The 26,703-nt window shown below is 43.5% G+C and overlaps 6 protein-coding genes across 6 annotated transcripts; 4 read left to right on the top strand and 2 right to left on the bottom strand.

The window, feature by feature from the left end:
• Window positions 1-6,542: 6,542 nt before the first annotated feature.
• Window positions 6,543-21,496, bottom strand: LOC115771367 (nuclear RNA export factor 1). Its single transcript, XM_030717051.1, has 10 exons — window positions 21,367-21,496; window positions 21,145-21,302; window positions 20,988-21,080; window positions 10,758-11,279; window positions 10,576-10,685; window positions 8,698-8,734; window positions 8,406-8,635; window positions 8,162-8,339; window positions 7,616-8,088; window positions 6,543-7,541 (listed from the first exon to the last, which is right to left on the bottom strand). Exons 1-10 carry the CDS (start codon window positions 21,494-21,496, stop codon window positions 7,442-7,444), a joined length of 2,031 nt encoding a protein of 676 aa, XP_030572911.1. The 3' UTR covers window positions 6,543-7,441.
• Window positions 13,545-14,074, top strand: LOC115771371 (CCAAT/enhancer-binding protein). The gene is made up of 2 exons (XM_030717054.1): window positions 13,545-13,695; window positions 13,762-14,074. The coding sequence occupies exons 1-2, from the start codon at window positions 13,627-13,629 to the stop codon at window positions 13,963-13,965; spliced, it is 273 nt and encodes a 90-aa protein (XP_030572914.1). The 5' UTR covers window positions 13,545-13,626; the 3' UTR covers window positions 13,966-14,074.
• On the top strand, window positions 16,133-16,735 carry LOC115771369. The gene has a single exon (XM_030717053.1). The coding sequence runs from the start codon at window positions 16,243-16,245 to the stop codon at window positions 16,648-16,650; it is 408 nt and encodes a 135-aa protein (XP_030572913.1). The 5' UTR covers window positions 16,133-16,242; the 3' UTR covers window positions 16,651-16,735.
• On the bottom strand, window positions 16,757-19,004 carry LOC115771368 (putative sodium-dependent multivitamin transporter). The gene has a single exon (XM_030717052.1). It carries the CDS (start codon window positions 18,666-18,668, stop codon window positions 16,782-16,784), a length of 1,887 nt encoding a protein of 628 aa, XP_030572912.1. The 5' UTR covers window positions 18,669-19,004; the 3' UTR covers window positions 16,757-16,781.
• A 416-nt stretch (window positions 21,497-21,912) lies between the features above and the next one.
• Window positions 21,913-23,030, top strand: LOC115771313 (probable 6-phosphogluconolactonase). Its single transcript, XM_030716967.1, has 3 exons — window positions 21,913-22,148; window positions 22,297-22,784; window positions 22,851-23,030. The coding sequence occupies exons 1-3, from the start codon at window positions 22,007-22,009 to the stop codon at window positions 22,989-22,991; spliced, it is 771 nt and encodes a 256-aa protein (XP_030572827.1). The 5' UTR covers window positions 21,913-22,006; the 3' UTR covers window positions 22,992-23,030.
• Window positions 23,031-23,170: 140 nt separating this feature from the next.
• On the top strand, window positions 23,171-26,630 carry LOC115771351 (zinc finger protein 37). Its single transcript, XM_030717024.1, has 4 exons — window positions 23,171-24,324; window positions 24,388-25,354; window positions 25,434-26,047; window positions 26,125-26,630. The coding sequence occupies exons 1-4, from the start codon at window positions 23,286-23,288 to the stop codon at window positions 26,193-26,195; spliced, it is 2,691 nt and encodes an 896-aa protein (XP_030572884.1). The 5' UTR covers window positions 23,171-23,285; the 3' UTR covers window positions 26,196-26,630.
• The last annotated feature ends 73 nt before the right edge of the window (window positions 26,631-26,703 follow it).

Below are 26,703 nucleotides of genomic sequence, written 5' to 3'. Positions count from 1 at the left end.
GCAGATAAAGATAAAGATACACGAGCTAAAAGGCACATAAAAAAAAGTACTTGAAGTTCTCCCGCCCCCTTATCTATAAGGTATTCCTTGCACCTGTATGGGCTGCTAGCTCACATCATCCCGACCTTAAGGCAAAGTAGGAGAAGGCGAAGGACTTAAAAGGACCTACCCAACAGATCTAGTCGATCGATGCCTTCAGTGGAGCATGCAGATCCTCAGCCAAACAAAATAGCACCTAGTCTAACTGGAAATATGAAACTAAGCTACCTTAAGCCACAAGTTATTGTCAAACTGTGAACCCTTCGATCCTCACTCAGACAACAGTTACAGCGTATCAGATAGTAATAATAGAGAGCTTAAGAAGAAGAACAAAGTACTTGAAGTACTTTCACACTCGACTCTTGAATATGCTTTTTACGCTTAAGTCCGACCCAACTTATAATAAGCCCTGACTTATTCAAGCCTCAAGTTAAAGTTTTTCTAACGTAGAGCTTTCATTTACCAAGTTCCTTAGCTTGAAGCCAAAAATTAAGTTTATTCTTGTACGCGCATTTTTCACCCGGAGAAGCGGATTTTGGTAAAAGTGTGAAATACGCTTCAAATGAATTTTTGTAAAACTACTTGGAAATCAATTTGAAGCTCTTAGATAAGTTTTCACGACATTTTTAGATCGTAAGTTTCTATTCGGATGCTAAATAGAAAAGTATCATGCGAATGTTTCCGCGCATTTTTCACACTTGCGAGTGAATTTGTCCAAAATCACGGCTCGACGTGCATTTACAACACATTACAATGATTTAATTACATGAAAGGCAAATTCTACTTACATAAAATTGTTATTATTACAAAACTTACAAAACTTAAGCACACCTGGCTATGGCTTTCAGTTGAGACTTGATGAGATTCATTTAGTCATTTGAATAATTCCACTGAGCACAGCAAATGAATTAGTTTGAAAGGCAAATCTGACACGGGAATGGCTTCAGCAAATGCAAGTTTCATGTGGCTGCATTCAATTTCAAATGTTCTGTTCCAAGAACAAAACCAGTTGCCAGTTAAGTGAAAAAGTTGTTGAAACATATTTTCGATTCTCCTCCAGTTAATACCCACAGAGTGTTAATGTCAATTAATTAAGGGCCGTAAATGGGCGAAAGAAATTGAGGTCTTTTTTAATTGGCCCAGGCCAATTGCAGGCTCCATGAAGAGTTCGATCGGCTGGGCGCCCGCCTGGTCGTCAAGCAGGACATCTGCGGGCCACCCAAGTGCTCAGCGCCTCGGGCGCTCGTGCTGATTAACGCCAGGAATTAACAAGCATTTAGTTGGGCAAAAAAAAAAAAAAAAGAAAATAATAATAATAATAAGAGAACTGGGCACAAGGATCGCCGGCGCTGTCTGAAGCTGGCAAAGGCAAGCCGACAGCGACAGGACATTTGTCCTGTGCCGCGCTGCGCCGCGTTGCATGTCTGGCGGCAATAAAAAATTCATATTTAAAATGCATAACAATGAGACGCGAATAAGGAACGTGAACGAGAACAAAAAGCAAGCGGCACGCAAAACTTAGACAATGTTAGGCGGCCAGAGCAGCCACAGCAGCGGGAGATGGAGCGGGAGCGGGCGCAGGCGCAGGCGCACGTAGTCCGTATGCACCCACAAGCAAGGGACAGCCGAGGATCGGGGCGCCTGTTAGTGCGCACCTTTTGCGAAATTGAGCTGGCATTTTTATACCCTGCACCCGTTCAAAACGGCTAAAAGGGTTTAAATGTGTCTGGGCCAAGGTATGCAACAGGCAGCAGGAAGCATCTCCGAGCCCATAAAGTATATATGTTCTTGATCTTGATCCGAGTGGATCTTATCTCAAAACCTATAAGAGCCAGAGACTATAGAAATTTGGAATGTAGATCCTCCTAGTTTCCGATAATCGATAACTAGCCCCTTTTTCAGGCAATCGATAAAAATCCAAATCTAGGTTATTGAAGCTAGAGTCACCAAATTTGACATTTAGCTTCTTGAATAGTAGCTAACACCACCTTCCCGCTACCATATCAGAGCTATAAATCAAGTAAATAAATCAAAGAAAGCCACAATTTAAATGCAACTGACTTTTTGAAAATATACAACAATTTTGTAGCACAATAAGATCTTCTATTGAATTTGAATGAAATTTCGTCGAGATCAGTTATGAAACACAAAAGTTATTAAAGAAAGAAACAGCCAAACGTGTTCAGCATTGCAACTGCGATTGTATTGTATTCTAATCTGTGTCTATGTGCTGGTATTTTAATTCGTTTTTTTCTCATTAAGAGTCAATTCTTGATATGGCTGCTGATTGGAGGCGATGGCAAGTGGTTTGGTCTGTTGCAAGTTCGAGTCGCGTTGAAGGAAATATTTTTTTTTGTGTAGTTTATTTTTATTACTGCTTAAGCAAAATGAGCTTGTAAGCTTGTAGCGCGAGCTGGGTATCCCCTAGTCGGGAACTTCCGACTGGAGCCTCTTAATTGTACCCCGAGTTGGCACGCGCGCGCTGTCCTCGCCGTTGATCCTTGCACTGCTTATCCTTAATTTCGTTTACTTTTTGCGCCCGGCTGTTGTCCCGTTGGCCGCATTTTGCTGGACAGGTGCAAACTCTTTTCCTTTTTGTTTTCGGCATGTCTGTCCCTTAGCCGACGTCTCTCTCCCTCACTATCTTCCTCTCCTTCTCTCTCTCTCTATATCTCTGACTCTCTCTCTAGCTGCGCGTGCTGGCATTAATTCGCTTCTTTATTTTTCGGTAATTGCCGAAAATGTTCCGAATGAACGAGCGAATCCACTCGCGGTTTGCGCTGCGTGTGCTCTGATCCTGCGACAGCCGGATTATGGAACGGCCCGTCCCCGCGTCAGAGGACGCAGGACTGACGACAGCGTTGATCCTAAGCGCTTGATTGCGATTTCACATATTCCCATTCCCGTTCACATTTTGGCTGTTCGCATATTTGCGGCCCCGACAGCCGTGCGATCATTGACTTTTGTCAGGCAATGCAATGCCCTGTCCCTGCCCCTGCCCCTGCCCCTACAGCTCCCCTGCAGTATCAGCAAGGATAACGTTACAGCTCAAGGAGGCGAAATTGCAATGACAGAAATGTTTAATATGTGTTTGTGTAAATAAATGAATATGTATGTATGTGTGCAGCTTAGGTACTTACATGTGCGTATTTATATTAAAAATCAAACTTGTTGAGAATTCGTAATGTCTTTAATTGCGTGCACTGTCTGAATACCCCTAACAAATACATGCATACACACAAACACACACACAAACACACACACATGTTTGCAGTTCGTTTTGGCATTAGTATTTATTTGTGTGCTATTCTCGCGCTCTTTGTTGTCGCAATTTCAATAATTTTATTTGCAAAAACGTAAAAATCAACGATTTCCAAGAACAACAATAAGATTAACACGCATTTCACTCATTCATGTGTGTGTGTGTGTGTGTGTGTGTGTGTGTGTGTGTGTGTGTGCGGCGCAGCAGATGCGCAACAAATTTAAACGCTTAAATATAAAAAACCAAAAAACGAAAAAACCAAGCAAAAATGAATTTCATTAAGCTCAGCGCAACAACAAGCCATGGGATTGGTTGTGTAAGAGAGTCCACAAGGGAGCGAGAGTGAGCCAGCGAGAGTGGGAGAGAGCGAAAGCAGGCAATATTTTGCATTTGCTCTCTCACGGCACAATTGGCGCTCTGACATTGGCGCCTACTACTTTTCTGCTACCTTTTGCAAGCACAGCAACAATCGTAGGCAATAGCAGCGGCCATTTTGTGGCAACGAACAGCAGCAATAGCAGCAGCAACAACAAAACGGCAATGTCCAATCGGCAAACGCAACGACGCCATTTACAACAACAACAACAACAACAACAGCAATAAGCCAAAATGCAATTTGCAAGCAGAGCAAAGCAAAGCCAAAAACAAACGCAGAAGCAAAAGCACGTGCACTGCTCGCCTCTCTATCGCTCAGTGCATGTGGCTGTGTGTGTGTGCCTGTTCTTATCGCTAAAGAGAGCGAGCAAGAGAGAGAAATAGTCTGAAGTGTGGGCGTGGGTGCGTGTGTGAGTGCAGCTTAACGGGCCTTGGTTGGTTGGCGCTTAAGCTGGCAATTCTTCATAAGTGCATTTGTGTGTGTGTGTGTGTGTGTGTGTGTGTGTGTGTGTGCAAACTGTATGAATGGATGTACATACATACATGCATAAAAGAGCATATGCTTGTTGTTGTGGGAATGCTCTGATTGTCTAATAAAATCCCATGATGACCGTTAGTTACAACAAGATAGACTTGTTCTTTTTGTTTCGTCAAGCGCCCAATTTTCTATTCGATTTTTTGGCAGCTGTTAAGCCGGCCCAACTTGTACCCAAAACCGTTTTGAAATCTTAACCAGATGCCCGCCAACAAAGACATTTCTGTTGGCTAATTATGAATAACAAAAGCGCCAACCAGCAGCGGTCAGCGGTCAGCATCTCGCCACGGCACAGCTGGCCCAAAAACCCCTTTCAATGCCCATTGTCGAAGATGCCCGAAGATTGCCGACAGCTGCCAGCGCAATGGGAACCAGGACGCCTGCGCCTGGGATGCTGTGCGGCCGGCGCTTCACACCCTGCCCAAGCACTAGTCAACCGACCGGCTGACCAGTTGACCAGTTGACCAGTTGACTAGTTGACCAGCTTGACGAACGCCGGCCTGTCCTATTGGCAGCTGTGGCGTCAGGAAACTAGAAAAGCTTTTTGTTATGAGTCCTTTTGTTAAGCCGGGACAAATAGCCAGCCACCAAAACTCTGTGAGTGCGTGTGTGTGTGTGCGTGAGTTTGTCTATGCATTAGGGTGCTTATATACAATTTCTTTCGCGGACATTGAAATATCAAATAACTATTATTTGATTTTAAGTTTTTCTGTTTTTATTCGCGTTTTAATTCAGCCGCAGCTATAGAAGGTGTCGCCATCTGACGGCTTTTAGTTGCACATATGCCTGTCATGCGATCGGCGAATCCGTTCGTTAAAATAGTTCATGTCATGACTATATAGCGGAAGAGCTTTTCAACGATAGTTACGTTTGGATATGTCTCGCCATCTGGCGGCACATTTACTTGGCATTTGATCACCAAATCCATTCGTTAAAATGGTTCATGTCATGACTATACAGCGCAAGAGCTTTTCAACGGTAGTTACGATTGGCAACGTGTCGACATCTGGCGACTTTTGTTTGCATATTTTCTTACCATTCGAACACCGAGCTCGTTCGTTAAATTGGTACATGTCTTGACTAGGTAGCATAAGAGATTTTTCAAGGATAGCTATGATTGGTAAGGTGTCGACATCTGGTGGCATTTATCAACACTCTTGCCTGGCATTTGATCACTAAATTCTTTCGTTAAAAAGTGCTTGTCATTGCAACTAATGAGCTTTTGAACGAAAATATGGTTGGGTAAATTGATAAGCTTTTTGTAATGCAGCTACGCAAAAACTGCAACTGAAGCTGGATTATTTCAGGCAAATGAAATTTGTAATTTTATATTAACTGATTACTGGAAGAAATTAAGTGATATTGCCTAGGTCAATTTCATGACATTGAAAGTGCATCGCAATTTTCAAGCAAATACATCTTTAATTAATATAGGAGCAAAAATATAAATAATTAAATAAATAAATTAAATGTAGTGACAAAAATTTGATGATCGGCAGGATTAGAAGGCATGGCAAAGATGAAAACCAAATAAATTTAGGCCTAAAGCATTAAAGACTTTTCGAATGATGTTCCCATCTTAACAAACTCCCTTAACACGAAGGGGTTTTTTTCTCTCTGACTGGATGTTAGATCATTTTTCTTTTGGTATGCCATTCTCTTAAATTACTTTGATTCTTACGTTCTGTGCAAATTAAAGAGAAATGTTCCACTTACGTAAGATACTCCATTCCTCGAAAGCGCTGCCATCGTTCTTAACATTACAACGGTAATAAAAGCACTAAGCACTGCACAAGTGCACAAAACAAAAATGAAAAAAAAGCACTTCGTACGATTAGCATTGCGTTATTATTTTTTGCTTACTTTATGAGCTTGTTTTGAATGCATATAATATTAAGGCGAATTTAGCTCTTGCCAAAGGCGTATAAAATTCCTTTTTCGCCGTCATTTTATAATTTATCCGAATTTAAAATGCAGCTGCTGTGACGCGACCTCAGCTAACGGCGAACGGCTTTCAACTGATTTCGCCGTTTCGGCAATGGCGATCGTCTCTCCCAAAATTCGATTTCGAACTTCTCAACTTCTTTCGAACTTCTTTCTCTTCTTGTAATAAGTCGATTGGGACCAATCGTAAAAGTAAATTATCGAAATACATACTTTTAGAGAAATAAATTGTTGGCGATTTAGGAAATGTTCATACTCTATCTGATACTGGTATAAGAGAGTATATATATATACATATATGAAAAAAACAAGACCAATATACACAGAGTATTGGAACTACGCAATCTGAATTCTAAAAAAACATTTCAGCAATAATAAAATGTTTCGTTCATTACATAAACCTGCACTTTTAGGTAATTTATTGTTATGAAATTATTAAGCTAAATATAGCTTACAGGAGCCTTAAGCTAAATTATGCTTACAGGCTAGATCGTTTGTGGTCTGGTCATGTTAATCCTACTAACTTATGGATAAAATGCCGTTAATGCACTTTGACTTACAAGAACTAGTTGTTAAAGAAAATCTTAGCAAGAAAACTCTGTATGTGTGTGTGTGTGTGTACAGCATTTAGACCAGAAGCCAGATGCTGAAATTTACAATTGTCAGTGTAATGTTTTGTTCAGTGTAAATAATCAAAGATTCCCTATAATTTTGTACAAGTTGCTAATAAAGAAATTACATTTTTTGTTGTACATTTTGACCGCCAGACATTGGGTTTTGATTGCTGCTTGTTTTGATGGTGTATATTTGTTTTTTATTTCTTGCAGTGTACGAGCTTAAGATGCCCTGGCGAGGACTTTGTATCAAAATAATATAATATATATATATATAATATTCTATGTATACACAAAGGTTTGTATGTGGTGTTAGCTCATATGATATGATTATTAGCTTTGAAACAAGCCCTTGCCAGGGCGCGCATAAAACCGATCTTAAGAACTAATGGATAAATTATGAAAAAATGAAAAACAAATTTACTAAAAAAATAATAGATTAGTGTAAACGCTTAACGTGTATGTTAGATGTGAGAAATTAGCACAATTTGAATTTTATTGTGTCTTAGAAACAAACGTTGAGGCGACACATTTAAACAATTGCACGCCAAGAATGGCGTCCTTTTTCTTTTTCTTTTTTTTATATATATAATTTTCAAGCTATTGTTTTTGATAGTTGTGTTGAAGTTGTTTGATGTTGTTGCAGCGGGAGCGGGGGTTTCGAGGCACCGATTATTTGACAAAGGCCTCGGGCGGTATTTTATTCTCCTTGAATAGTTTCTCGAACACAAAGGCGGCATGGTTGAAATCCCAATTCGTTTCCTCCAGGCATCTGCAATACAAATATTTATATATTTTGTATAATTTATAAGATATTATATGGATGGTGGGGGGCTGGCTACTCACTTGCGACTCCAGTCCAGATTCATTTGACTCTGTGCACTCATGGCCTGCACCATTTGCATTTTTGTGGCATCATTGGGTGCGGCTGTGCTGCCAGCAGTTGCCGCTGCCGGGCTGGCCATGTTGGCGGTTGGCGGCGACAACAAGGCAACGGCGCCGCCAGCCACGGGCTGACCCTGTTGAAGGCGGTTCTGTACAGAAGTATCGGCAATAGACGAACTGATTGGAGCCAGGCTGACAGCGCCCGGCGCTGGCTGATGCTGCGAACGCTTAAATTCGCGCGTCTGCTCCGCCGTGGCGCTGGTTATGAATATTGTCTCGTTGCGAATGCAAAAGCCAGAGTTCTGTGGCACCACCACAAATGTGCGCACAAAGTGACGCAGCTCGTAGGCCTGCATAGAGCTGGGAGTCGAACTGCTAGTATCGCCGGTCAGCTCTTTGAATAGTCCCGTCACGGTGAACACCATCATCTGGGGCTGCAAACAGTAATAGTTGGGCATGTGTTATGGTGTTGCAATTGCTGTTGCTGCTGCTGCTGCTGCTGCTTACATTATATATTGTCAGATCGACGGTGAAAGTGCGACGCTCGTGCAATGTGCGTGGCCACTCATCCAAGGTCGATACGCAGGCCAGTCGGCCGCTCTTTAGCAGGCGTGTACGCAAATCTTCCCGCTCGGTGCTCACAATGCGTCGCAGATTGCGATTGAATTTCCAGAAGCTATTCAGCCTGCAAGCATTACGATCAAGATTAGTTGAGGTTAGACTGTTGAGACGAGTCTAAACGCATATTTACCTGCCCGCCTGGCTGACCGAGGGCATTGACATTGAGAGCAGGGCATGCTCATGGTATGCATCTAACAGTGGCTGGCGATTATCCGAGTCGAATATGTTGAAGTATTGATCCAAAAACTGGCGAACCACCTCAGCGCCGGCGCTGTCGCACAAAAAGGATGCCTTCGCTGGTGGCAAGACGGCCGATTCGTTCAAATCGAAATGCACCTGTGGCGGCAAGGCTTCCCCATCCTAAATTATTATTATTAGTGAGGCTTTAAGCAGTGTCTGGCTATTTCAAATCTTCAACTTACCAGTTTCAAAATTTTGGGAAACTTGCGACGTACTTCGCTGTAAATAGTTTGCAGTTGGATATGCGTCCGTTTTTTGTTGTGGCATTAGTATTGTGCAGTTGGCATACACGCACGCATACACACACACATATATATATATATATATATATATATATATACATATATATATGTGTGTGCGACACACGCACTCACACACACACTCACACACACACACACATGCATACATATGCACGTATATTTGTCAAATATGTTAAGCTATCGCACACACATATGCATGCATACTTGTGTGGCTGTTGCAGTTGCATCATGTTGCATTGTCATTTCGAATTGCATTTGCTCCTGCCTCGCCAGACTTGCTCAGTATCGATTCTTTGTACTTTTTATACTTATGACATATTGTTTTTTGCAACTATTGAACAAGCAGATGCATCTGGTTTATGCCAGCGACGGCTTTGCGCTTGAGACTGGGGAATTTTTGCAGCGATCGATACATTTTCAGGTGAGCCAAACTTTTAAGCAGCAAATTTTTTTTCTTTTTTTTTTTGTAATTTTTTTTTTGTTTTCTTTTTTAATAGTATTTTTTTTTTTTTTTTTTTTTTTTTTTGTACATTTTTTCTGACACCCAAAAGCGTAGGACAAAAGCTCGCTGCGCTGCATCCGATCTGTTTTGTCAGTTTGTCTTAGATATCGTTTCATGTTTTTGTGTTCATTTGTCGTTGTCGTCTGCGCGTAGCATCCGCAGGCAAAGCACACGCCCACCGCCAATCAATACACAAATGAAAGGCTTGCATTAAACGCAGTCGACAAGCTTTTATCGGAGCCGCCTGCGCCAGCGAGTGTTGTAAAGTCGTGTTATTTTTATATTATTTTTTTCTTTTTTGTTTTTGGGGCGGGAATGTGATGCAGTCTGAACGTCTGGGGGGGGGGGTCAGTGTGTTTGTCTGCTGGGCGCGCGCACTCCACCGTAAAATGAAGCCGACGATATTGACGCTGCCGCTAACCGCAAGTGCAACAACAGCAACACAACAGCGCAGCGCAATTAGAAATTTGCAAATGGCAACAGCTCACAATGGAGTCGGCCGAGCGCGCGTGCGTGTGTTTGCAATGCGTGCGTTTGCGGTGCGCGCGCATGTGTCTGTGCGTTTACGTGGGTTGCTTTGTTTGGATTTATGTTTGATGCGCTTGTCCGTCACATAAGATAACAGGACATCCAAACGCAGCTGCATGCTTGCCTACATACTGGAAATGCAAGTGCGTAGTTAAGTCAGTCAGTCTGTCTGTGTGTGTGTGTGTGTGTGTGCGTATGGAGTCTGTTTGGAGTTACCATATCGTCGAATTGACAGTCAGTGTTGTATTTGCTTTTCAGATGCATTTCGAATTTTGCCTGTTTTTTTTTTTTCATTGGGTTTTCTTTTTTTTTCTTTCATTGTATTTTATTATTTTTATCTTTTTACTATTTTGTTTTTTTTTCTTCTTTTTTTTTTATTTATTTTTTTATTGTTTTTCTATTTACTGTCAAAAGCTTGGTTCCGCCTTAGTTGCTTCTATCATAAAAACGGCAACAATTTTAAATTAGTTTTCCCATGCCAACCAATGCATTTGCTTACTAAAAATGCCTGGAAATTAAAGCAGCGAGGGGTACGGACAATTGCAGTTTCCAAATTACAGTTGCAACAGTATGAACAAAACACAGCTGAACACAGCAAATCACAATAGGAAATAAGGATTAACTAAGAACAAGGCATTTGTCGATGGGATACGAGATCCACAACAGTTTTGACAATCTCTCTAGCCCAGTTCCCACGTTGATGATTCGCTGTCTGCGCTGCCACATCCTCTAGAATGCAGAAGGAACAAGGAAATCACACCATAGTATACCTGACAAAATGCTGAGGATCCTTATAACGTAAACGGCACGGATTATTGCGCAAGACCAGCTCCACAATTGGCAAATTGCGAAAGACCAACAGATGGGCCAACGAAGGCAGCTGTAATCAAAGACCAGAAGACAGACAAATCATATAATTTAAAAACAAACAATTTGAATACTAATAACGCACCTTGTTATCACCCAAATAGAGTATCTTGAGATGAGGCAAACGCTTGTCGGCGCCCTTGAACGATTCCATGGTGGACATGTTGTTATCATTGAGATTGATGGCCTCCAGATCGGGAATATTATCGCAAATGATGTCCAGCGCTGTTGTCATAACGTTAACACGAAACAGCGGGCAAAAGATGGGCTTCAGATCCGGATCGGCATGAAAGCGGGACAGATCGAGCGCCTTGGTTTGTACATTATAACGCTTGGCCATGACGACCTTCATCTTTGCCTTGAACTCCTCATCGATGGTCACCAATGGGACACCGCTGCGCACACGTGGCATCAGCCGAAAGCCATCCGGCAGCTGTGCATGCCGCCCCAACTGCTGTATACGCTCGGCCACCTCAAAGTCATCCGTAAAGAAGACGGCACAATGGCGCTCCGAGCGCCAATACTGCGGTACAAACACATGCGGTGACATTGCCGCCAACAAGGCACGCAACAGCGTCTCCTTTTCATAGATCTGGCCATTGTGTATCTGTATTATCCATTCGTTAGGAGACATGCGAAAGAAACGAAGGAAATGTCGCTCATTAAACACAAATTCAAGTATAATTTAAAAATAATTGATTGTGGACATCTAGAGATTTGCTATAAAGAACTTCTCTATCATCATAGGAACTTTCCAGCAATACATTTCCCACACTTGCAGCTGAAATATGACATAGCCCCGACTCAGTATCGACTTCCTGTAGAATTTTCAACTTCTTGCCGCTTAGCCTATGTTTCATCCGTGATCAATCAGTCAGTCAGTTAGTCCGTCAATCAGTCAGTCAGTCAGTTAGTCCGTCCGTCAGTCAGTCAGTTAGTCCGTCCGTCAGTCAGTCCGTCAGTCAGTCAGTCAGTCCATCAGTCAGTCAGTCAGTCAGTCAGTCCGTCAATCAGTCAGTCAGTCAGTCCGTCCGTCAGTCAGTCAGTTAGTCCGTCCGTCAGTCAGTCAGTCAGTCAGTCCGTCCGTCAATCAGTCATTCAGTCAATCCCTCAGCAAGGGCAAACTCTCTTATTGAGATTATTTTAGCTATTCCAAAATAAATGAGTCAATTGTTCGATAGCTGGAAAACTGAAATGAGCCCATTTAACGAATTGCACTTTTCCAGTTATCGTATCGTTTGTTTTGGTCCCATATTTTTTGGGCTTTATATTTTTGTTGCTATTGTGTTTATTGCATTTCCGTTGCTCATTAAACGCTACACTCCCAATTACTCAATATTTGCATACCAATTCGAAACGATTTTGACTCGGTGACTGGCCTGGGGCCTCTTTGTGTTTTAATTACTTTTGGGTGCGCTTATCTTCAAGTGTCTGTGATTTAATTATGAGCATTCTGATTATGATTATGACGCACAGGCACACACACACATACATCCACCCCCTCAAGCACACACACACACATACACATTAGTTTTTCCTATGTATATCTCTGTTCAGGAACTACGCAAAGCCGATTTCATGTGCCTGTGCGCTTTAGCTTTCTTCCATTGTGGGTATATTAAGATCTGTCCAGAATCTCAATTCGCTTCCTTAGTGCAGAGGATAATTCTTTAACTGAGTTTAACTAAGCTCAAACTAGATCACATACCGTTATTATATACTCTATATACTACGTACGTATTTGTGACACACTCATTCTGGCGATGAATCCGTTGTGCTCATTAGATAAGAAAAAAAAAAAGGTGAGTGCTCCAGTTGGGTGTGCTCGGCTAGTAAATACTCTGTAACATACTCTGCACAACATAGATATAATATATTTTTTCTTTCCCTTGACCTAATCAACTCGTCCCGATCATGTATGTTAATAGATTGGGTCTGGGTCTGGTCAACTGCAATATACCCGTTTACCCATATTGAGTGGGTACAGGGTATACAATAAATAAAAAGAAGATGGGCGTAGCTATGACCACTTACTACTCGGTCCCATTCATTTTCATTTTGCTGCGCATTTATGCGATAAATTTATTTATTATGCAGCATTAGTGTTTGTTTATTATGTTTACCACTGATTATGCCATTCGGACACTGTCGATAGACACTCTAGCCAATCTGCCATTTTGCCTGCCCTCATTTGGGCGAAGCTTAAAATCCTTAAAATTGTTCATTCAGAGAGCTTAGCGTTAAGTTTTGCTAGCCGTTTATATGTAGGTGGGTATATCTGTTATCTGTTAGTTGGGGGGCTGGGGTCTTGAGTTGTTTGATAAGCCTCAAATGAATATGTTAAGGTACTTGAGTACCTACTGAATTAGTCATTGAATTAGGTTGTTATATAGAATTTAATTAAACAATTGTGATCTTTAACAAATATTTGTAAGACATTCTCGCTGTTTACGCTCAAAGAATAGATCAGATATGAGAGTCCGAAACGGTTCTATGAAACATTTGCTAAAAAAAAGAATCATGACTCCTATGGGAAATTAGTTGAGCTGCGACGACTGAGACTGAGAGAGGATGAATGGGTGGGTGGGTGGGTTTAGTCGGTTGATTGGTTGCCTGGTTGGGTGTATTGGCGAGTGAATGAGTGCGTACATGGGCTGGTTAGTATGAATCTATGTGTATATAAATGCCGCTTTTGTGCACAACAATGAGAAATACGAGCGCGCACTGAGACACATGTATTTCCAGAATTGATATGACTGATGACGCCGACGCGTCAACTGCGACGCCGACGCTGATGGGGACTGCGACTGCGACGTAGCGTCGACGGCAACTGGGCTGGCTAACAAGCGCGCACCGGCAAACGCAGCGCCATTCGTTAACAGCCGTGCGAGGTTAAAGCAACAACACGGCAACCCATCCACAATTCACAAAAACAAAAACAAAACAGATACAATATGGGCAGCTGTTGCTCAAAGGATTTGGATGATAAGCGCTCCTGGAGTCCCGAGGAGACCAAAAATGGCGTAAGTCCATGGCAAAGCATTTAAAGCATTTCATGATAAACCAAATACTTGCGAATTCGTACACAGAGCACCACATCGACTATCATAGCACAGCCCATGGATGATGTGGGCAGCACGGGTGTTTTTACGTTAACGCGCACCACAACAACAACGACAACTACAACAACAAAACAACAACAACAACAACAAAAACAGCAACAACAAGAACAACAGCAACACATAACAGCAAATGCAGTTGATGCTGATGCAGATCCTGAGGCTAAGCAGTAGCCACAAGCTCCAACACTCCAAAAGCTCTTAATTCAAATTGACTTCTCTTTTTTTTGTTTTTGTTTTACTATTTTCCATAATTTTTTTTAACTAAGCATATATGTACATACATATATATATACACATATACTATATATAAATTATTATTATTTTTTTTTTTAAACATTTGTGACATGTGTGTTTGCTTGGCAAGAGGCAGAGCCAGTGCGTGCTTGTGTGTGTTTGTGAATATATTTACAATGATTAATACGTTGTTGTCAGCTAAAGAGTACTGTTATTATTATGCTCAAAGAGAGTTAAACCGTGTAATAAATAATTAACTGTTAGCGTGTTTTTCGTATTGTCTAAAAACCTTTTGAAAACAAACGAAATCCAAATCGAAAATGGGCTAGGAATCGAGCCGAAACTTGCCGGCGCGATAAGAGCCGTTACCCTGCTGCCCACCCACCGCCCATCCGCCCATCAAAGCTCAGCTGCACACGCATTCGCACATTGTTAGTCGATGACATCAGGGGGCCTGATGCCGCCTGTTGATGCACAGAGAACAAAATCAAAAGAGAGAATAGAAGAAAGAGAGCGGGAGAGCGCAGAAATAGCCATGCCCATACACACGCACACACGCACACACACACGCGCACGTACACATGCAAGGTAAAACACACCCATGCAGTGGCTTTGGGCTTATTCTGGACGCTTTGTGACTCAGTTTCTTATGAGTTTCTGTGCCAATACTCTCATTGGGATTTTTCGCGCAAATGGTTTTGGCCTAGAGCAAAAAACCAAACACATATACATTTAACAAATATATAAAATGGTGACTAGGCCACCACCTTGCACGTGCGTTCTGTTATAAATGCACTTGCTGTTGCTCTCACTGCACTCATTAACAATAAAAAATAACAATTATAATACTAACAAAAACAATGCCAAATCGAACTCGAAATGCTGTCGTCTTAACGTCAGGTACGTCCTCATAGTTTGCATACTGTAATTCATTCGCATATTTACATATTATATTAATTAACCAATGTTAGATGTAAAACATGTACTGCCAGTTAGTATGCAAATGGTAAACCAGTAATTGGAATTTCTATACATTTATATTTGTATATAATTGAATCAATCTTATGGAACAGAGATTCCTGTTTGTTCAATCAAAAGAACATGTATTATATTGAAAATAATGAAAATAAATAAATACGTTATTGCGAAAAAATGTTTCAAAATGTTTGCAGATGTCCAAAAAAAAAAGATAAAAACGAAACCCAAATTTATCGATTTTTTGTACATAAACAGAATTGAAATAGACTTTATGAATTTATTAAAATTAATATTTGAACTGGTTAAACCGTTAACTTTTTGTACTGCAGCGTTGCCATCTAATTAAAAACCGGCTGGCATGTCATGCATGTCGTAGCGTATCATTAAAACCTCAGCCCGAATGCATGCAACAAATTCGTTTTCAAATTTAAAAACGACAAAATGTGTTGCGTTAAACTTAAAAAAAAAGAAGCAAACTAAAGATAAGATTGTACACAAAATTATTACATATGGGTATTATATATATACATATATATTTGTGAGTACAAGATTAGATGAGAGCAAAGAATTTGCCAACATATCTACGTGTGCATTTATATATGTGTGTATTTCTGTGCGTATTTATTTATGTACATTTGAGCAAATGCAGAATATACAATGTCCACATATAGAACAGAAATTTTGTATTAGTAAATCAAGCAACAAAATAAAAAACGAACAGAAACCAAACCAAACTAAACGACGCAGAAAAGGCAATTAAAGAAAATGCAAAACGAGGGAACGACATGCATACATGTGTATGTATATATGTATATGTATATACATATCGACGTACATGTATGCGCAGTTATATAGATAAAACAATTTGAACATCAACAAGAACGACCCTAAAGTCAAACGAGGAACAAGCCACACACAAAACCGAACCATGGATCGTCGATTGTGAACGGGTTGCGAGGGGCGGGGTTAGCTGGGCAAATGATAGAAAACAGAAATTGGAGCGCACCGCCGCCCCCGCCGATTGTTAGGGTCCCGGGTCCGGCCCGGCCCCGGCCTCGGCCTCGGCGCGATCAGCAGACGGCAGCAAATGTTAAGTTTGTGTGCGGTTGTCAGTGCAAACGCGACCCTCCGACAAGTAGGCAGCCAGACGAATCAGATCAGAAAACGCGCACCAAAGAATCAAATCAAATCAAATCAAATCACAACAAATTAATCATCTGCAGACCAAAAGTGATCATGCAATTTAGCGGATGCCTGGCCATGGTGCTCCTGGCTACCATAGCCTTATCTACGCCTATGCCCATGGCCAATGAGGATGAGCTCGTGGCTCTGGACTCTGTGGAGCAGGTCGAACAGCCGCAGGATATGCGGCATATCTTGAAAATAGCGCCCAAACAGGCGGACACCGAGTTGGTTGAGGATCGAACTGGCGTCTACGATACCATAGTCGAGCAGCTGCGCGCCGCCGGCGTACAAACGTCGGAACAGAAGCCATTGCAAACGCTCAGCTACAAGGAGCTAACTCGTCTGCTGGCTCTTTGGCACATGACGCAGGGCCGCAACTACTACGAAGCCGAAGGAAAACATGCCCGTGGTGCGGAACAGTTCGTAGCAGCAGCTACAACACGGCCCATCGCAAGCTAGGCCACCGATTCATCTATTTTGTATGTTATTTATGACGAACTTTATTACCAAGCTGTATCCTTTGTTCATGTAAAATGCGTTGCACTTATTAAAACAATAAAAAAAAAATTAAATAAATTAATATTGTGCTTCTATGCCAGTGTACGTTGCTTGCCCGCCCCCGCACCCGCCACCGACGCTGGTAATGTGTCCTGCCAATCCGGCGGGGGTGCCGTAGGCTTCTGTTCCTTAATGCTGCTGCTTCTTTGGCTGCAGCTGCTTCTTTGGCTGCAGCTGCTGGTGTTGGTCACGACAACACGCGGCATTTGGCGGCGCTGCAAACGCTTGGCGATAGGCGGCACAAAGAGATCGTGCTTGATCAGTGTGCAGTCCGCATCCTGATAGATGTGACGATTGCTGTCCCAGTTGAAAGCCGCAAACAAGCAGGACAACAGCCAGCCGCCGAAGAAAGCAATGAGAAAACCCAGTGGGGCATACCACATGTAGCTGATGCGGTAAAGGTAGAAATAGGACGACTCCGGTTCAGGGTCCGCAGCAGATGTGAATTGTGCATCCGCTTGCAGCAGTATGTCGCGGGCAAAGCTGCGTTGAACGGGGCAGCCAGCAGTGGACATGTCCAGGCTGGGTATCGGGGGTCTCGGCTGACCGAAGCCTATCCAGAAGGATGCGGCTAGCGATATTAATAGACCGCCAATGGCGCCTTTCTGATTTGCCGACGTCACGTACATGCCGAGCGTGAAGAGGCCCAGCAATGGACCGCCAACGATGCCGAAGATGGACAGCGCCGCCTGCAGCAGCCCGCCAATGGAGCCAGCCAAGAACGCCATGCCCACACAAAGTGCGCCATAGAAGACAGACAAGAGCTTGGAGTACCACATGGTCTGGCGATCGTCGAGCGAGCGTTTCGTGCAGCAAAGCATTAGCGGCTTTAGGTAATCCTCCAGCGTGACTGCAGCCAGCGAGCTGATGGCCGTGCTGATGGTCGACAGGCTGGCACAAAAGATGCCGGATACAAAGAGGCCAGCCAGGCCCTCATAGCCACCCATTGTGTCCACGACAAACAGCGGCATAATCTGATCCCGAGAACTGACACGGCCTGCCAGCAACGGATCACAGTCCCGATAATACCAATAGATGCACAGGCCCGATAGGCAAGTGCTGATGCTAAGCAGGCACAGAATGGGCAAACACCACCAGAGAGCGGCACGTGCTGAGCGCAGATTGCGTACGGCCAGCAGGCGTTGCACCTGCGCCTGGTTCACACCATAGATGGCCAAATAGGTGGCGGAGCCGCCCAGGACCTGCGTAAACCAGGTATGCCGTGTAGTTGGATCAATGCTAAAGTTATTAAATTCGATACGTCCATTCTCCACCGCCGTACGCCACACGACACCGAAACTGCCAGCCTTGATCCATGCACAGATGATGACACTGAAAACGGCAACAAACATCAGGATCGACTGGTATATGTCTGTCATGAGCACCGCCTTCATGCCACCCAATGTGGCATAAATGGTGCAGACCACACCAACAATTATCACCGAGAAGATCTGATTCAGGCCAGTGACTGCCTCCAGCGCCAGTGCCGGGGCATACACCACAATGCCCATGTAGAGAATCATCTGTATCGAAAAGGCCAGCGAGGCGGTCAAGCGGGTGGCATAGCCAAAGCGCAACTCCAGATACTCGTAGACGCTGGCTGTTTTCAGGCGATAAAATACCGGCAGTATCAGATAGGCGGCAATGGGCGTTGATACCACATAGGAGAGATTGATGATGACGAACATGGTGCCATACTGATACATCTCCATGGAAACGCCAAGTATTGTAACAGCCGACATGAAGCTGGCCATTAAACTGAATGCAACTGGCGTAACGCCCATGGAGCGATCGGCCAGAAAATATTCCGTTGTGTTGCTCTGTTTGTTGCCCACGAAGCGATAATAGATCCCGATTACAATGGAAATGATCAGGACCACCGCCAGGATGGCATAGTCCCAGGCTCCAAGAGTGGCCATTATAATAGCTCGTCTTTTTTTTTTTTTTTTGTCGACGGGTTGGCAGCACGGTTACAGGCGAGAGAGTAAGAGAGAGAGAGAGAGATAGAGAGAGCGATGCGCGCGTTTCTGCGTTTCACAACACTGCAGATCGTCACCGTATTAATGGGGCGTGCACAAAGCTGTTAATTTCCTTGCCCTTTAGTGGACAGACAACCAATATTTGCTTGTTGATAAGCGCCGGCGATAATACCCAGCAGTATCAAATACATGTAGCAGTAGCAGCTGCAAGTCCAACTTGCTCTCGAGATTCTGCTGGCGCTGGCGAATACGCGCGCGTCTTTAACGTTTGCCGGCCGTCAATGAAATGACCCAAATACCCAGCCAACGAGTGCACAATAAAACAAAACTACACGGCTTTAGCGGCTAAAAGGAAACCGCGCTGCGCTGCCATTTTTTATAGCTTCATCGGGCCGCCGCTGAGAGATAGCAGCTTAGCTGGCGACAATAATCATTACCAGCACTTGGGACACACGCTGTGCCCGATGCGGTACAGTGGACTCTGGCACCACGATCGGCATGAGGATAATAAACAATGCTGTCAACTAATTTAACTATATAGCAAACGCATATTCTGCAAACATATAATACAATCCATGTATAGGTATGAATGATAACTTTAACATGAATGTTAATATTAAATACCAGCTTGTAAAGCTAGGATCGAGGTTCAATTCCACGCTAGCATATGAACGTTGACAGATCTACTTTAAATGCTAAATATAATGCGAACATGGTCGTTAGAGGTAGTTAAGGGGCTTTTGCTTCAACCTGTCCAAAATTTCTCATAAAAAGCCAAGCAAAACGTAGGAGATGCACTGTCGCCCACATATATATATAGTATGCAATCAATTGCTTGTGTAGACTGTAATTATTATGCTTGTATGGATCTATTCTTATACTGTTTACTTTACGAATTTTACGACTCAGCTGAATTAATAAACTCATGGCGGCCCGAAACTGTTGCCAGCCTGCACTCGATGTAATCATATTAACAGCTTCAATAGCTTGAATAAGTATGTCATGCATTGAAGTTGGCATCTCTGATCCCTACAGGGTATTTTAGTTAAATCACGTGAGCACATTTGTATTTATGCTATCTAGGCTCTCGGAAAAACCTAGCTCCATTGCCAGGTAAAGAAATTTCGACACAGTCACTTTGTTTTATTGCTGCCAATTAAATGATAATACATCATTGAAATGGAAACAGTCCGTTTAAAGCACTATAACTATAGTGTAATACGAGTTCTGTGCCAAGAATAAATGTGATTTTAAGTTTTATTAATATTAATGCCAAAGTCTTGGGGCTTATCGCACAGACTGTTGTATATCTATATAGACGGCAGGAACAGATGACTGTAGTATGTGCTTTCTACATGACGATAAACGTGTGCGCTATGCGATAAGCGAACGAAAGGTAAACTGTGCTAAGCGAATTACAAGTTGACCTTAAGACACTCTGGTTCTCGAGACACCTTTTTGTTTGAGCATAGGTAACATATATAAGAACAATAAACATAATAATGTCCATACATGTTATCCTTAACATCTTGTCTTAAGTGTCAAATCCTTTATGGATAATAATAATGTCGATGATGCTGTTTGTAGGAGACTCAAACAAGCCCAACATACGACTAAATTGTTAGCTATACAGAGACAGAATTTTAACAAATGCAATCAGTTTAGCTCTTGCATTCAAGGAGATTGTAATCTCTTTGAGGTATACCCAATATACGCCTGCAAAAATTATTGTCGCTTGCACGAAATTGGCACATTGCACGATAATTCTTTGACTGAATAACATATATATATAATCTTAAACCATATCAACAGCCAAGTCGAAATATGCATATGCGTTTTATCTAAGCAAACTGGTCTAGCAATTTTTGGCTGTTTTAATGCAAAGAAAAAGATAGAAACCATCAAATTAACAACTTAGGTATATGTAGAACGTGTGTAGTATTATATGGGTATAGGCCTGCAAACGAAGGGATACGGCTTCCTTGTAATTGAAAAACTGTTCTCCTACTAAAGTATGAATTGGTAATATCACTAGGAACATGCGCACATAGTTTCTTTTTTTAAAATGTTGGGATAGTTAGGGTTCACAATATCGCTAAAAAAAATTATGCCGCACTACTCTATATTAATTCCACAAGTAGTATTTTTCAAAAACACTAGGAAACTTTACAGGCTAAAGGTCAGTGTCCGTTTGTAGAGATTTCACTGTATTGGTTTAGTGTACACTATTTGAAATGGCTTATTTAAAGACGGACTTACCGTCACTTGGTACCAGCCAGCTCCATTGGGGACCAGTTTGCCAAATTTGCCGCGTGGAATGGGTGAACCGCGACGTCGAGAACTGGGACGGTCCTGGAAGCAAAAACAAAAGGTTATCAGTCGCATTGAATGAGCAGAAAGACCGGGCTAAACATACCTTTAAGGTTGTTATCATTTCGCTCATGTCATCATCCTCATCCCAACGACGCACATCCTGCAGCCGCAGCTTGACATCGCTTTTGTGCGGGAACTGTGAGGTCTTGAAGCTGACGCGACGCTTGTTGCGATCCTTGCGGCGTTGGTGGTCGTCAGCATCTGCAATTTAGCCAAGGTTGAGTGATTAATTAATGACTGAGCTAATGCCACACAGACAGCCTACCGTCGTAGTCTTTTAGGGCGGAGAAGCGGGATCCTCCACCGCCGCCGCCAGCACTGCCGCTGCCGCTGCCATTGCCAACATTGTTGTTGTTGTAACGTGGCCCGCCGCCGCCGCCGCCGCGCTTAGGCATTGCTCACACGCACACGGAACAGGAGTTAAGGGAATGGCACCAACCGCAGAAATGATAAACAAGGTCTTCTAGGTGCGCGCACACGTTGCAATTGTTGTTGTAATTGTTATATCGTTTATATTCCGACAAAATGGGCAAATGCGCAAAATGCACTGCAACAATAACAAAACTACCACAAATATTGTGTACAATATATTTACAAGATGTCGCAAGCAACTGAGATGCACGACAAAATATTTAAAGAGCGCGAATTTGCAACGCAATTTTACGAAATTCTCAGACTTTATGTATTTGTATTTGTGTAGATGACAGATGTCATGACAATGGCGTGCTGGTGTTGTACAGCACTAACTGGTGCCTAACATACGTTTAGTGCTGTGCAATTCCAATGCAACTTCATTCGATGTGGCAACGCTGTCAGCTAAAAACACAATAGCCAGACTTAAAATTTGCTCATTTGGTTTTGAAAACATTATTGGCGTGGACCGGCTGAATTCTGTTCACATTAAAATGTCGTTACAACGAAAGTGCCCATTCCATGTAACGATAGCCGGAACAGAAGCCAAGTTAGTGCAAAGTCTATGCGATGTACTGCAACTTTGCGCGAATCGGGCTCTCGAAAATAGTGACACCTTCCGGGTCGGGCTCTCAGGTGCGTGTTTTTATATGCACATAAACACATGATATATGGTGTGTGCGGTGTGTGTATGTGTAAGAAGCTCAACTTGAGGTGACCTTGCGCCGCACACTTTCATTCACAAAGTCAGTCATTAAAGGTCATTCATGTATACGATCAACAGGTGGCTCGCTTGTGCAGCTCTTGACCCGTGCCCTAGTATCCAGTAATCTGGACACAAAATGTTGGAAATTCTTTTTCTGCGATGAGCGCTATGTCCCAGACTATCACAACGAATCCACTTTCTGGGCGTACAAAACTCAAATGCTAAGTCAACTACCCAATATTTCGGATAGTCAACTTATTAAGCCTGATACGACAATGTCATTGGATAACTGCGCCAGCGCATATGCGGCATGCATAAGAGACGAATTTGGTACAAGTTGTCCGGAGTTTGATTTGTTGCTTTTGGGCATGGGACCAGATGGACACACGTGCTCCTTGTTTCCAGAGCAACCGATTGCACTGTCGGAAAGCAGACGTATTGTCATTCCGATACGTAATTCGCCGAAGCCACCGCCAGAACGTATCACATTTACGCTGCCACTGATAAATAATGCCAAAGATGTAGTCTTTGTTGTAACAGGTGCCAGTAAAGCTGATGTTGTTAAGGTATGAACAGCAATCGATTTGTAATAAAGTAATCAGCAGTTATATTTATCATTTATTCTTTGACAGCGTGTTTTTGCAGACAAGGACAAAAACTTTCCTTCTGCTTGGGTAGAGCCCACACATGGGGAGTTAACACTGATTGCAGACAAAGACGCAGGAAAGACATTTCTAAATTCATCCTGTCAATGTCCACATAATGCTAATTAACTATGTAAATTTGTAAATAATAAAAAAATGCTGGTTTTGTTTGCACTAACTTTACCAAATATGCTTTTGAATGCGCGCGCAGTGATGATTTTTTGCAGCACTAACAAAGCGTATAGCGTTGCCACTGAATTGCGTTGAGGGTGCTGCCAGACCAGTGCAAAATTCCCATTCAAGTGAAAATGTAAAAAAAAAGAACACAAACATTTACAAACCACCCACAAAACGCAATGCCGCGGCAATAATAACAAAAATATAATTGTAACAGACGCATTAACGAACACCAACGCTGCTGCAATGCCTGACACCTACGGCCAATTCGACGCGGAACGCGTCTGTCGCGTGTGCCTGCGAGAGGTGGGCGAATTTTACTTTATCTACGATGAGGCGCCTGTGGAACAGGGCGCGAACATCGCTCAGATACTTAACGAGTGCACGCGCTACACCTGTGAGCGTTACGACAAGATGCCGCATCATATGTGCGACACCTGCATTAAAGCCGCCTGTCAGGCATATCGTTTCAAGCAGGACGCGGAGAAGGCCTATCGCTCGCTTGTGGCCATACTGGGGCGCACACCCATTACCAAGCCAAACAGCAGTGATGTGTGCACACAGACGGAGCAGGTGCCGATGTTACCGTGCGGCATCTGCAACGATAAATTTCTGAACATTCTTGAACTACGCGTGCATCGCAAACGGCAGCACATGCATATGGAGGAACTTAAGTGCAAGCTGTGCGACGAACAATTCCAGCAGCTGCGCCAGCTGCGGAACCATCTTGTCATGCAGCATGATCAACACTCGGCATCACCGTTGCTGCGTCGGCGTCTGGAATGTCGAGTCTGTCAACGCGTCTTCTCGCGACGTGACCATATGCTTCGGCATATGCGCTCTGTGCACAATGCGGATGGCCGGGATCGGCTGGACCGGACGTTGGCCGAGAAGCAGGTGGCCTGGCGGGCCATCGATGAGGCGACCATGCATAGCGGTGATGAACTGGAGTCGGCTGCCGTTTTATTTAATGATCCTGATGATAATGAGAACGACAACAACGAGAGTGGCTATCAATGCCATACTAATCCCATATCAAGCAACGAGGAAGGTGAAGACGAAGACGTACATGCCGAGGCTAAACAGTCGCTCTGGCTGCACATTAAACCAGAGCCGGAGCCGGAACTTGAAAACTGCCCGGAGGCAATAGGGTCGCAAGTAAATCGCGACAAGCGCAGAAAAAGAGCAATTCTAAAAGTTGCAGCTCACACGGACACAGAGGATGAGAATGAGTGCGTAGACAAACAGAAAACTGCGGCTAGTGCATTGGCGGCTGAGGTAAAAGGTAAGTCAGTGTTCACGAACCGTAAGGACATAAAGATCTCTAATTTCCGACTTCCTTATACAGAGGAGCCACTGGTCACCGGCGGTGAGCAGCAGTTGTCCATTAAGCAGGAGCGGCAACGCGTTGACAGCATCAAAGAGGACGAGGAATACGATATGGAGGCTGCAACAGCTGACATTTTGCACAGTGCCGATGAGGACGAAGATGGGGAAGAGTTCGGAAATGCAGAAAGTGACATTGATGAAGACGACGACGACGAAGATGGAGACGAACCGGATGACGAGCTGGAGACACAGTCCGTGCATAAATCAAAGCTTGCCCAGGTAGCCCAAGTGGAAATTGTACGCGAGTATCTGCAGAAACCGGCAACTGGCAAGCAGCGACGTCGTCGACGCAAAAAACAAACTGAAGCGGAACCGAACCCAGAGAATCGCTGCGATATCTGCCTGCGTACCTTTTCCCGTCATTGCCATTTGCTGCGCCACAAGTTGTCGCATTTGGAAAAGAAGCCGCACAGCTGCCCGCATTGCCCCAAGGCATTTGCGCGCAGCGATCATTTAAAGGCGCACGTGCAGAGCCTGCACGGCAATAAGGAGCACAAATGCGTGCTATGCGATGCGGCGTTCGCCCGCCTCGATGCCCTCGAGCGGCACAAGATGAGCAAGCACAATGGCGAGGGCCTGGACGCCAGCAGCGAGCTTAAGCTGCAAATGAACGAGCATACGTGCGAATACTGTGCCAAGCGATTCTCCAGCAAAACATATCTGCGCAAGCACACACTGCTCCATACTGAATTCCTCTATGCATGCAAGAGTTGCGACGAGACATTCAAGGAGCGCCAACAGTTACGTAGCCACGAGAAGACGCACACCGGCCAGCGTAATTTTCTTTGTTGCATTTGCGGCGACAGTTTTGCTCGCAACGACTATCTGCGCGTCCATATGCGACGACACAATGGCGAGAAGCCATACAAGTGCCGTTATTGCGTCAAGGCGTTTCCACGCGCTACAGATCTTAAGGTACATGAACGGTGAGTGACCCAACAGCGTGACCTGATCCAAAATGCAGCCCATTTTTTTAATTTTGTAATTTACATGCCATATTTGCAGCTATCACACGGGCACAAAACCCAACCTGTGCAATACGTGCGGCAAGAGCTTCCATCGCGCCTACAATCTGACCATACATATGCGCACCCATACAGGCGAGCGTCCCTACAAGTGCGATCAGTGTCACAAGAGTTTCAGCCAGAGCAATGACTTGAAAGCGCATATACGACGGCACACTGGAGAGCGCTATAAGTGTCCGCACTGTGATACTTACTTCCTGCAGCTATACCATATGCGCAACCATTGCCTCAGTGCCCACAACCAGCATATTGAGACCAAAACTGGTCGGCTGCAACGCACCGGCCTGCTGGACGAGCCCAATCACTCCCACTTGACCACTGTGGTTATGCCCCCTGCACGTTTTCAGCAAACAACGACACCAGATACGCATGCTATGGCCACCGTGACCACGCAATTGCCACAGCCGCCGTCGACTGTGGCTGCGACAATTTCCACGCCCATTCTGCATTCGCCGGTCACCTACAATACATCGTCACCAGTATCGGTATCCGTTCCAGTGCCGGATGCAGCCGGATTTGTGGGTACAGCGGCTAACGCAACAGCTACTGCAACGGCGCCCTTTGGTGCATTCAATATAGCGCCCGTTGTAATGGGTAGGTTTCTTTAAATACATCCCCCAAGCAAACGCACCAACTAATGCCATCTCTTTCTATCTATCCTGTTTTCTCAGCGCATCTCATGTACAACCATGGGGGAAGTAGCCAGCAGAGCAATGCCAGCGGCAGCGAGGCGGGAAAATAACCGAAGTTCCCCTATGAAATTCGCATGCCGATTATTCAGTTGCTATTCCAAACTTATCTTAAGTTGATCTTGTATATATGTACAATATAAAATCGCGCCTTAACAATGTGTATGTATATGGTAAAAATCGCTTAACAGCAACTTTTATTGTATTGCAAAATATATATATATGTAGACTAAGCGATTTTACTGTATCTAAGCATTGAGCAAACTAGTTTCTACCAGTGAGATCGTTATAAAGTTCTGTGAGCCAGCAATACTAATTTATTAATTATAATATAAAATATGCGTTTAGGTATATCAAATGTTCAAAGATTTGTTAACCTTAAATTGCAAACCCTTTGTTTTATAAATGAAATTTGTATAACTTTAGATATCGAATACCTATATCATATTATGATGTCACCTACCGTGTAAATAAATTCCAACATATTCAAAAAGCGAATGAAGCGAAGAATAAAAAAAATGTAGTTTTAATCGAGAAGCGTGAGAAAAATTTTATTAATTT

This window comes from Drosophila novamexicana, unplaced genomic scaffold (genome assembly GCF_003285875.2).
Source record: "Drosophila novamexicana strain 15010-1031.04,08,12 unplaced genomic scaffold, DnovRS2.1 tig00000068-arrow-arrow-pilon, whole genome shotgun sequence".
NCBI classification, from domain to species: domain Eukaryota; kingdom Metazoa; phylum Arthropoda; class Insecta; order Diptera; family Drosophilidae; genus Drosophila; species Drosophila novamexicana.
This window is presented reverse-complemented; position numbering and strand designations above follow the sequence as displayed.